This window comes from Podarcis liolepis (genome assembly GCF_965112155.1).
Source record: "Podarcis liolepis genome assembly, chromosome: 12".
In the NCBI taxonomy this organism is placed as follows: Eukaryota; Metazoa; Chordata; class Lepidosauria; order Squamata; family Lacertidae; genus Podarcis; species Podarcis liolepis.
Genome location: NC_139563.1, coordinates 3919712 through 3931826, shown reverse-complemented (window position 1 = coordinate 3931826; position 12115 = coordinate 3919712). Strand labels below are relative to the sequence as shown.

The 12115-nt window shown below is 46.2% G+C and overlaps 2 protein-coding genes across 2 annotated transcripts in view; one reads left to right on the top strand and one right to left on the bottom strand.

Moving 5' to 3' along the window:
- The window catches only part of BCDIN3D (BCDIN3 domain containing RNA methyltransferase), a 235430-nt gene that overhangs the window by 102018 nt on the left and 121297 nt on the right, over nt 1–12115 (top strand). The window lies entirely within an intron of this gene.
- On the bottom strand, nt 8722–9180 carry LOC310689521 (protein mago nashi homolog). The gene has a single exon (XM_083467321.1). The coding sequence runs from the start codon at nt 9117–9119 to the stop codon at nt 8811–8813; it is 309 nt and encodes a 102-aa protein (XP_083323447.1). The 5' UTR covers nt 9120–9180; the 3' UTR covers nt 8722–8810.

The following is a 12115-nucleotide window of genomic DNA, read 5'->3' as shown; positions in this document are numbered from 1 at the left end:
CGAAGGAAACGCGCCCCGTCGCGGCTGCCTTTACGAGGCGGCCGCTTGGAGAGAGAGGGGGGGGGGCCTTTTCTCGGCCCTACCTGCCGCGGTGGGCGGGGCCAGAGGGGAAAGGGGGCGGGGCCTCAGCGCGACCCTCACCTTTTCCTCGCTGCTAGCAGAAGGGCAGTGCCAAAGAATGCTCCAACTACCGCACAATTGCACTCATTTCACACGCTAGCAAGGTTACGCTTAAAATTCTACAAGGCAGGCTTAAGCAGTATGTGGACCGAGAACTCCCAGAAGTGCAAGCTGGATTTAGAAGGGGCAGAGGAACCAGAGACCAAATTGCAAACATGCGCTGGATTATGGAGAAAGCTAGAGAGTTCCAGAAAGACTTCTACTTCTGCTTCATTGACTATGCAAAAGCCTTTGACTGTGTTGACCACAGCAAACTATGGCAAGTTCTTAAAGAAATGGGAGTGCCTGATCACCTCATCTGTCTGCTGAGAAATCTCTATGTGGGACAAGAAGCTACAGTTAGAACTGGATATGGAACAACTGATTGGTTCAAAATTGGGAAACGAGTACAGCAAGGCTGTATATTGTCTCCCTGGTTATTTAACTTATATGCAGAATTCTTCATGCGAAAGGCTGGGCTGGATGAATCCCAAGCCGGAATTAAGATTGCCGGTAGAAATATCAACAACCTCAGATATGCAGATGACACAACCTTGATGGCAGAAAGTGAGGAGGAATTAAAGAACCTTTTAATGAGGGTGAAAGAGGAGAGCGCAAAATGTGGTCTGAAGCTCAACATCAAAAAGACGAAGATCATGGCCACTGGGCCCATCACCTCCTGGCAAATAGAAGGGGAAGAAATGGAGGCAGTGAGAGATTTTACTTTCTTGGGCTCCATGATCACTGCAGATGGTGACAGCAGCCACGAAATTAAAAGACGCCTGCTTCTTGGGAGAAAAGCAATGAAAAACCTAGACAGCATCTTAAAAAGCAGAGACATCACCTTGCCAACAAAGGTCTGTATAGTTAAAGCTAAATGACTAAACAACAACAGGAGCAGCAGCACCGGGGAGCTGGAAAGGGACCCCGCAGGTCATCTAGTCCAACCTCTCGCCGTGCAGGAATCGCAACCCTGGACTACCTGGCGCCCTTGCCATAGGAGCCAACTCCTGGGGGCCCCAGGTCCTTGTGCCCCTCCCAATAAAATATTTGAGGCATCTGGGGGGCTCCTAAAGTTGATGGGCATTGCCATTCAGAGAGAGAGACGTCATGTGTCACGTCATGTGATTGATTATGTTGGGAGTGGCTTCCCTGCCCCCCCCCCAATATTTTATTCAAGTTGGCACCCCTGGTCCCAGCTTAGTCCTTGCAAATGATTGCTTTTGGTTATTATTGTGGTTTTGCGTGTTGCACTCTGCCCTGTACTTTGAGAGGAAGGATGTTGTTGTTGTTGTTGTTGTAGTATTAGAGACGTACTTGCCAGGCAAAAGAACTTGAGCCATCAACGCAAACTTCCTTTAAATGGGATTTTTCAGTGGCGCTAGTATCAGTCGAGTGCAAAGTCACCTCGCCATCTAGAGCTCAGAGATGCTATTGCACACGTTATGCTTGCGACTTGTGCAGCTGTTACGGCACAAAAGTTTGCAAGAGATGCCTTTGTCCTCCCTAGTTGCCCTCCAGATGTGTTGGACTGCAGTTCCCAACAGCGGCTCGTGGAAGCTGCAGGCCAGAACATCTGTTGCCTTGCGGCTTATGGGAGTTATCGTCCAAAACATTGTTATTATAATAATTAGCAAATTAATGTACTGTAACAAATGCCAAACTGGCTTTGAGGCAGATTACAGGCACAAAAACAGTTATAAAGCCCATGTGTAATAAAATGGTACACAATAAAACAATTTCTTCAAAACGTTAGAAACACACATATTTAAAATACGCAGTGAAGCAAGCCCACTAGAATGTGTAGAAATTAAAAGAGACATTAAAATGTCTGGAGTTTGAGAAGCTGCATGTTTGAGAGGAGCTAAAAGATTCAGGACAGATAAAGGTTTGTCCTCATTCATGCAGCTCATAGTTAAACTGTGGAACTCATTGCCACAGGAAGCAGTGATGGCCGCCAACTTCTTCTTCTTCTTCCTTGGCATTCACTAGTAGCCGAGTAAGATTGTCTTCCATATACACGGTTTTAACAGTGAGTCCGTAAGTGACTGTGGAGGCCAATTCTGGAGTTTCCGGGCAGGAGTTGATCACGGTGTGGATTTGCCAAGCGTGCCTTCCTCTTAGTATGTTTCTCCCTTGCGTCCTGAGTTCGAGTGTCTTCAAAGTCCATGACACCTTTGGTAAAGGCTGTTCTCCAACTGGAGCGCTCGTAGGACAGTGTTTCCCAGTTGTCGGTGTTTATACTACATTTTTGGGAATTTGCCTTGAGACAGTCTTTAAACCTCTTTTGTTGACCACCAGCATTATGCTTTCCATTTTTAAGTTCGGAATAGAGTAGTTGCTTTGGAAGACGATCATCAGGCATTCGCACATGACCAGTCCAACAAAGTTGATGTTGAAGAATCATTGCTTCCACACTGGTGATCTTTGCTTCTTCTAGTACACTGAGATTAGTTCACCTTCTCATGTCTTCCCAAGTAGGCCACCAACCTAAAGGGACCCCTGACCATTAGGTCCAGTCGTGGCCGACTCTGGGGTTGCGGCGCTCATCTGACTTTATTGGCCAAGGGAGCCGGCGTACAGCTTCCGGGTCATGTGGCCAGCATGACTAAGCCGCTTCTGGCAAACCAGAGCAGCGCACGGAAACGCTGTTTACGTTCCCGCCAGTTCGGTACCTATTTATCTACTTTCACGTGCTTTCGATCTGCTAGGTTGGCAGGAGCAGGGACCGAGCAACGGGAGCTCACCCCGTCACGGGGATTTGAACCACCGACCTTCTGATCAGCAAGTCCTAGGCTCTGTGGTTTAACCCACAGCGCCACTCACGTCCCTCAGGCCACCAACCTAGATGGCTTTAGAAGAGGATTAGACAGATTGATGGAGGAGAGAGCTATCAATGGCTACTAGCCAGGATGGCTATGCCCTGCCTTCCTGGTCAGAGGCAGTCGTGCTTCAGAATACTATCCCCAGGAGGAGAGAGTGCTCTGGTCCTCAAATCCTGCTTACAGGTTTCCCCATTTGGGCATTTCGATGTCCACTGTGAGACCAGCTGGAAATAATAATAATAATAATAATAATAATAATAATAATAATAATAATTTATTATTTATACCCCGCCCATCTGGCTGGGTTTCCCCAGCCACTCTGGGCAGCTTCCAAAAGAATATTAAAATACTATGATACATCAAACATTAAAAGCTTCCCTAAACAGGGCTGCCTTCAGATGTCTTCTAAAAGTCTGGTAGTTGTTGTTCTCTTTGACATCTGGTGGGAGGGCGTTCCACAGGGCGGGTGCCACCACCGAGAAGGCCCTCTGCCTGGTTCCCTGTAACTTGGCTTCTCGCAGGGAGGGAACCGCCAGAAGGCCCTCGGTGCTGGACCTGTGTCCGGGTAGAACGATGGAGGTGGAGACGCTCCTTCAGGTATACTAGAGGGGTGATTGGCTTAAACCAGCAAGCTGTTCTTACGAGAAAAGGATGCCCTGAACTCCCTTTCACCATCATTTTTATCACTACTCTTTTTATCAGGATTGGTTTGAGAAGATATTGAATTCTTTGGGTAGGTTTGTTTGAACAATTTGGAGCAATTAAAATGTTAAAAGTTAAACCTTGTGGAGGAAGTAGTGTTAAGGTATAGAAGTGTACATATGGTTGATTTGAATATGTTATTATTGAATATCTACAGTGGTACCTCGGGTTAAGAACGTATTTCGTTCCGGAGGTCCGTTCTTAACCTGAAACTGTTCTTAACCTGAAGCACCACTTTAGCTAATGGGGCTTCCCGCTGCTGCCATGCCACTGCTGCGCGATTTCTTTTTTTTTTTTTAATTCATAAATTTTTATTCATATTTGCACATATATACAGGAAAAACATAAACAAAAAATCCACCACATACCTTATACAAATTATATCCACTTCACAAATCATAAATAAAATACATAACTGACTTAGTCTCAACTATATAATTTATTCGATACTTACCAAAGGAGTGGAGGGAAGTCCAAGGCTCAGTTGAGACCGCTGCGCGATTTCTGTTCTCATCCTGTAGCAAAGTTCTTAACCTGAGGTAATATTTCTGGGTTAGCGGAGTCTGTAACCTGAAGCGTATGTAACCGAGGTACCACTGTCTATTATTGAATATGTATACCCAATGTATCAGCCACCTGGGGGGGGGGGTTCCCCGTTTGTGTTTTGGTGGTCGGTAAAAAATAAAATATTTTTAAAAAATAAAAACATCATTTTTATCACTGCTCATTAAAAATCAGAGCAGCTGACCAGGCATGTCTGTGGTTACCAATTGTCTTTTTAATTTTTATTTTTAAAATACTTTTTTAAAAAAAACATACATTTTTACAAAAAAAATGGTCCTTATTCCTGAGCTAATATGTCAGTAGCAAAAGACCGAAACGTATTCCTATACTCATAATAGTGCAAGGATTTAAGTCAGTGTTTAAAATCCAAAATGCTTCTAGAGTCAGTTCTAAACCATTTAACATTTAAAAAAATCTCTTAAGTGGTATACAGAAATACAACATAAAAAACAACATGTTGCCAAAATTCCACAATTCTATATAACTGGAGATTAGACACCATGAAACAGTATGATAAAAACAGGAATTCAGTAATAGCGGGCCAATCTTACGAGTCAAAGAAGGCCTGGGCAATAAGATAATGCTGCTATTTAAGTAAAGGTAAAGGGACCCCTGACCATTAGGTCCAGTCGTGACTGACTCTGGGGTTGCATTGCTCATCTCACTTTATAGGCCGAGGGAGCCAGTGTACAGCTTCCGGGTCATGTGGCCAGCATGACTTAGCTGCTTCTGGCGAACCAGAGCAGCGCACGGAAACACCGTTTACCTTCCCTCCGGAGCGGTACCTATTTATCTACTTGCACTTTGACATGCTTTTGAACTGCTAGGTGGGCAGGAGCAGGGACCGAGCAATGGGAGCTCACCCCGTTGCGGGGATTCGAACCGCCGACCTTCTGATCGGCAAGTCCAAGGCTCAGTGGTTTAACCTACAGCGCCACCCGTGGCCCATCATGCTGCTATTTATAGCATGACAAATAATGCTACTGATATGATACACATTCTAAGTAATTCCTCTCTTTCATCAGAGTTGGCAAACTTTTTTTCCTCTAACACGTGGGTAGGCAGCCTAAGGCCCGGGGGCAGGATGTGGCCCGGTCGCCTTCTAAATCTGGCCTGCGGATGGTCCCGGAATCAGCGTGTTTTACATGAGTAGAATGTGTGCTTTTATTTAAGATGCATCTCTGGGTTATTTGTGGGGCATAGGAATTCGTTCCTTTTTTTCCCTTCCAAAATATAATCTGGCCCCCCACAAGGTCTGAGGGACAGTGGACCGGCCCATGGCTGAAAAAGGTTGCTGACCCCTGCTGTAACATATCAGGAATGTGGAAGCCCTAAAAGGCCTCGGTCCTGTATACCTGAAGGAGCGTCTCCACCCCCATCGTTCTGCCCGGACACTGAGGTCCAGCTCCAAGGGCCTTCTGGCGGTTCCCTCCCTGCGAGAAGCCAAGTTACAAGGAACCAGGCAGAGGACCTTCTCGGTGGTGGCACCCGCCCTGTGGAACGCCTTCCCACCAGACGTCAAAGAAATAAACAACTACCTGATATTAAGAAGACATCTGAAGGCAGCCCTGTTTAGGGAAGTTTTTAATATGTGACATTTTGATGTATTTTTAATCTTCGTTGGAAGCCGCCCAGAGTGGCTGGTGAAACCCAGCCAGAGGGGCTGGGTACAAATAATAAATTATTATTATTATTATAGTGGAAGGAGTTGTAAAGCTCCGAATGTCAGTTGCCTGTGATAGAGGGGGAAAGAGGATAAATCTTCAATGTGTGCTTCACAGCTGAAGTTGTGGCCACCTAAAGGGTTGTCCCCCAAAAGACCATGAATGAACACAAGAACATTAGGTTGCTGGATCAGGCCGCTAGCCCATCCAGCATCCTGCTGTCACAAGGGCCAGCCAGATGGCCATTATGGCGAACCTGCAATCTGGACTTAAGCCCAATAGCATCTCTCCCCTCCTGTAGTTCCTGTTATGTACTGCAGTTCTCACCCTGAGCCAGCAGGGGGATACTGTAGATAGTTTTTACTCAGGTCCACATATGCAAATAAGGGATCGAAAGTGACGTTCAGTGATTGGATAGTTACAGAAAGTTGTTACAGTTACGTTGTACTGGAGCTCTATATAAGCAGGCTGACTGAGCCCTTCAGTTCAGTTCTGTTCTGGCCTGTGAATAAACAAGAGCTGTTTGAAGAATCGCTGCGTCGTCTGATATGTTCACCCACAACTTAACAGTTCCCAGCATCACAATCTATGCCACAAACGTCCACAAGACAAAGGCTCTAAGCTTGTGTCTGCAGAACGGGCTAAAGCAGCTGAGCCAGACTAGATCACAAGGGAAATTGTAACCCGGGCATAACTCGAAAATCACTCTCATTAAACTGGTTTTGGCCTCAGGGCGCTGAATCGAAGCAACATTTCCCAGCTGAAAATAGATCTGCGTTCTTGCCTTTGCCCTGCTGATTCACAAGGAAGCCTTTTAACTCAGCTGTTAAATCATCAGCTGCCGAAGAAAAGGCCTGTTGCCAATGAGTTATTACTAGAATGTAAATATAATAAGGAGAGAGACTGAAGCAGGGTGTTGACAGCCTATCGCGGCTAATAATCCTTCATTAGAATGAGTTTTCCAGGAAGCACTGAGCTCAGATTTAATGGAGTCCTTTACAGAACCCTTTTAAATCAGGAGAAGTAATATGATTTGCATCACTCAAATATTAACTGCGTTGCGTATATTGCAAACATATATTACTAAGATAAGTATAGGGAGGGGGAGAATAGTTAAACTGATGCTAAACAGCAAAAAAGGGAGAAAATTATGAAGCATATCAACTTGAGAACAATAATTGTGCTTGTAATATGTCCTCGAGAAAAAATTACCCGTATTTTTCGCTCTATAACACGCACCAGACCATAACACGCACGTAGTTTTTAGAGGAGGAAAACAAGAAAAAAAATATTCTAAACGAAATAGTGGATATATGATTTTTGTGGTTCATGCTGTGGCCACAGACATGTGATCTGACAGTGAGTTTGGAGTAGCCCAATGCAAAAATCCTGAGGATCCATGTGGATCCATGCTTTGTAACCACGGAGGAGGGAAGGAAGGGGAACCATGGATCCTCTGCTCATGACTGCAGCAGATCCCCCCGCCACCCGCAGGCATTCGCTCCATAACACGCACAGACATTTTCCCTTTCTAGGAGGAAAAAAGTGAGTGTTATGGTGCAAAAAATACGGTATTTCCTACTGTGTAGCCCGTTTAAAATAAGAACAAAAAGTGCGCATGGCTGAACCTATGGAACTCACTGCCACTGGCCACCAACCTGGATGGCTTTAAAAGAATATTAGACAAATTCTTGGGAGGAAAGCAATGACAAACCTAGACAGCATCTTAAAAAGCAGAGACATCACCTTGCCAACAAAGGTCCGTATTGTTAAAGCTATGGTTTTCCCAGGAGTGATGAATGGAAGTGAGAGCTGGACCATAAAGAAGGCTGATCGCCGAAGAATGGATGCTTTTGAACGACTAAACGGCTAAACAACAATAAAAGGCTAACAGCGGCTGGCCTGTGCCTCTGTGCACAACAGGAGTCAGCAGTGCATCTGAATGTCAGTTGCTAGAAACCACAGGAGGCGTAGGGATTCTTGTGCCAGGCTCAGGTCCTCTCAAACCCTCAGTGAGTTAGGGTCTTCTCCTACATTTGAAGATAGGCTCCAGTGGATGGACCAGACAAGACTTAGAGTGGGTCCAACAGTCAAGGCGGCAATTCCTGCATGTGCTATAGAGGGAGGTGAGGGGCAGATGGGGCTCATGGGAAGGAAGACCATCTAGGAGAAGGAAAACACTGATCCTAAACCTCCGCTGCTTTGAGAAAGGCTTTGGCAGTGAACTCTGATGAAAGATCTGTACCTTCTGCTTTGGAGGACCTCTTGGGAAGAAGAAAACCCATGGTTGGCCACTGTGGGAACAAGATACTGAGCTAGATGGGCACCCTTTGGCCTGATCCAGCAGGCCTTCTCCTCCTCCTCCTCCTCCTCCTCCTCCTCCTCCTTCTTCTTCTTCTAGCTTTTTAGCATTTATTAAATTCACTCTGTAAGGGACGTGGGTGGCGCTGTGGGTTAAACCACAGAGCCTAGGCCTTGCCGATCAGAAGGTCAGCGGTTCAAATCCCTGCAATGACGGGGTGAGCTCCCGTTGCTCGGTCCCTGCTCCTGCCAACCTAGCAGTTCGAAAGCACACCAGTGCGAGTAGATAAATAGGTGCCGCTCTGGCGGCAAGGTAAACGGCATTTGCATGCGCTGCTCTGGTTTGCTAGAAGCGGCTTAGTCATGCTGGCCACATGACCCGGAAGCTGGACGCCGGCTCCCTCAGCCAATAAAGCGAGATGAGCGCCACAACCCCAGAGTCGTCCGCGACTGGACCTAATGGTCAGGGGTCCCTTTACCTTTACTAAATTCACTCTGTAAAAAAACCTGACACACATAAAACCAATAAAAGATAAGGAATGGAAAGTGATCCCACCAAAATAAACCTTACAGTACAAATTTAAATCCATACAATTTAAATTGGCTTAATCTTGAAGTGTAATCCAATGAGACTGAAGACGAGACACTTGAGGTCCTGGACAAGGTAGTAAAACACTCTTAGACCTTCTGGATCCTTGGACTGATTTACATCAATAAGAGAACCAATTTTTGATGTGATAAAAGATGTGTGTTCATCACCAATTACAATTTCAAGCTCCTGCCGGCCAACTCTGCCAGGAGGCGGCCATAAGGCATCATCTTCTTTCGTGATTTCACTGTCATCGATTATCCTCTTTAGCTCTTCTATCACACATTTGTGTACGCAGGCTTCTTTTCTGATCATGACATCATTTTTTTAATCGCTGTTGTTTGCATATCTCAGTTTCCTGTCAGTGCAGAACTTGAACTCGTGGCCGAACTTCCCCTTGTGCCCAACACAATAACACAGATAGAAATCGCTCTCCATGGCCGCATATGCCCCATCGAGACACCAGCATGCACGGCCTCTAGCAGGATCTTCTGATGTCCTGATGTTGACATGTTGGGATCCTGCGCTGCATAAGGCTCTGTAGGTCAGAACCAACCTGAAATATACTCAGAGTCGAGAGTGGATTTCATGCTCTTTATTCAGCTCATAGTGGTGAGGAGGAATGAAAGTCCCCTCAAAGTATCTGCTTTATATACATTATTTACACAATGGGCTGCACGTGATTGGCTAATTCCGGAATTCTCCTGTAGGCCAATCAGGTTGTGGATTCACTTATATCTGGAGCATGATTGGGTGGCTCCTGCAGACCAATCATACTGCTGCATTCTGAATCCTATTGTTCTAGGACCAATCAGACTGCTGCATTTTGGATCCTATTGTTCTAGGACCAATCAGACTGCTGCATTCCGAATCCTATTGTTCTGGGACCAATCAGACTGCTGCATTTTGGATCCTATTGTCTGGGACCAATCAGACTGCTGCATTTTGGATCCTATTGTCTGGGACCAATCAGACTGCTGCATTTTGGATCCTATTGTCTGGGATCAATCAGACTGCTGCATTTTGGATCCTATTGTCTGGGACCAATCAGACTGCTGCATTTTGGATCCTATTGTCTGGGACCAATCAGACTGCTGCATTTTGGATCCTATTGTCTGGGATCAATCAGACTGCTGCATTTTGGATCCTATTGTCTGGGACCAATCAGACTGCTGCATTTTGGATCCTATTGCCTGGGACCAATCAGACTGCTGCATTTTGGATCCTATTCAACTCATTACATAACACAACCCTTTGAATTCTGCTGGTCACCTGGTGTTTTGCACTAAAGAGCTTCATTTCTCGTTCCCTAACATGCCCACGTTCCCACCAGAGGGTGCTAAATTCACGAGAAAAGCATTGCAGATCCTCTCTTAAGTTGCGCCTGTTCGACATGTGAGTGACAGATCAAGAAAGCAGCTTGCGCCTTTGCCATGCAGGCTAGAGCCGCTGCAAGATTTAGTGCATTAATCAGATTCATTCGCCAAGGCGGCCCTCCTGCACAAGCTTAGCTGGCAGTAAGTCTGACTAAACTCAGATAGGACTTATTTGTTCTGAGTTGGCATGCATAGGATTGCAATGTTTAAGAAGCAGTGTATTAAACAACAACAAAAGTGTCCCCAGTTAATCAGGCAACAGGTTTTGGTCTTTAAATACACACATTAAAAAACAATATTGACCACCGTCTTAAAAGAGACACTACCTTAAAAGCAGAGACATTGCCTTGCCGACAAAGGCCCATATAGTTCAAGCTATGGTTTTCCCAGTGGTAATGTATGGAAGTGAGAGCTGGACCATAAAGAAGGCTGATTGCCAAAGAATGGATGCTTTTGAATTCTGGTGCTGGAGGAGACTCTTGAGAGTCCCATGGACTGCAAGAAGATCAGACCTATCCATTCTGAAGGAAATCAGCCCTGAGTGCTCACTGGAAGGACAGATTCTGAAGCTGAGGCTCCAATCCTTTGGCCACCTCATGAGAAGAGAAGACTCCCTGGAAAAGACCCTGATGCTGGGAAAGATGGAGGGCACAAGGAGAAGGGGATGACAGAGGACGAGATGGTGGGACAGGGTTCTTGAAGCTACCAGCATGAGTTTGACCAAACTGCGGGAGGCAGTGGAAGACAGGAGTGCCTGGCGTGCTCTGGTCCAGGGGGTCACGAAGAGTCGGACACGACTAAATGACTAAACAACAACAACCTGTGTCATCTTCCAAGAACAGACCAGCCATGCTGGCTGGGAGGGACTGATGGAAGTTTATCTGTTATTTCTTATTTATTGCATTTGCATCTCACTTTTTCCTCCAAGGAGCTTAAGGTGGTGTACACGGTTCTTCTCCTGTTCCTTGTTTAATCTCAACAACAAGCCTGAGAGGGTGGTTTAGGCCAAGAGGCCGTGACTGGCCCAAGGTCACCTAGTGAGTTTTGCGGCCAAGTGGGGACTTGAACCCTGATCTCCCAGGCCCAAATCCGAGGTGCTGACCAGTGAAATCCAAAAAGTTTGAATCTCTACTCAGCTGCGACTTGGGGGGGAAACCCCTCTCTCAGCCAAAGTTTACTATAATATTACTGTCGGGTCTTTGGAAGGCTATGGGGATGAAAATGCAATATAAAGCTTTGTCTGGGCCAGGGGTCTGCAACCTTTAAGACAAAAAGAGCCACTTGGACCCGTTTCCGAAGGGAAAAAAACTGGGAGCCGCAAAACTCGTCATTATAAAAATAATTTTTTTGTCACTTTTTTATTATTTCTTTGTTTGACCCCTCAGAATTGCTCCTTCTCATAGAAATAAACGTTAAATTAACAAGTTACCTTTTTGTGTGTGTGTGTTCTTCACTCCCCTTCAAAACAGTGACCAGCGTACATGCCCCCTTTCAATGCCGTGACCAGCGTACATGCCCCTTACAATGTAGCGGGCGGGCGGGAAGGTGACATCGGGACGGTGCGTGACTAACGCACGCACCGCCCCCATGCGACGTCACAGCCAGTACAGCACCCACCACAGTGGGGAGTGTCGGGGCGCACAATGCGCCTCCTCCCCTCGCTAGTATCCGCCCCGGAGCCGCGGCAAAGGTGTAAAAGAGCCACATGCGACTCCGGAGCTGCGGGTTGCAGACCCCTGGTCTGGGCGTATCCTCATTCTGCCCCAAAGAGAATCCAGAACCAGAACGACTCAAGCATGTCACTCCAGCTACTCCCAAGTAGACCCATTAAATGAATTGTGAAGACATGTAAATTACAAGGGAAGTAATAGTGCCACTGTATTCTGCTCTGGTCAGACCTCACCTGGAGTACTGTGTCCAGTTCTGGGCACCACA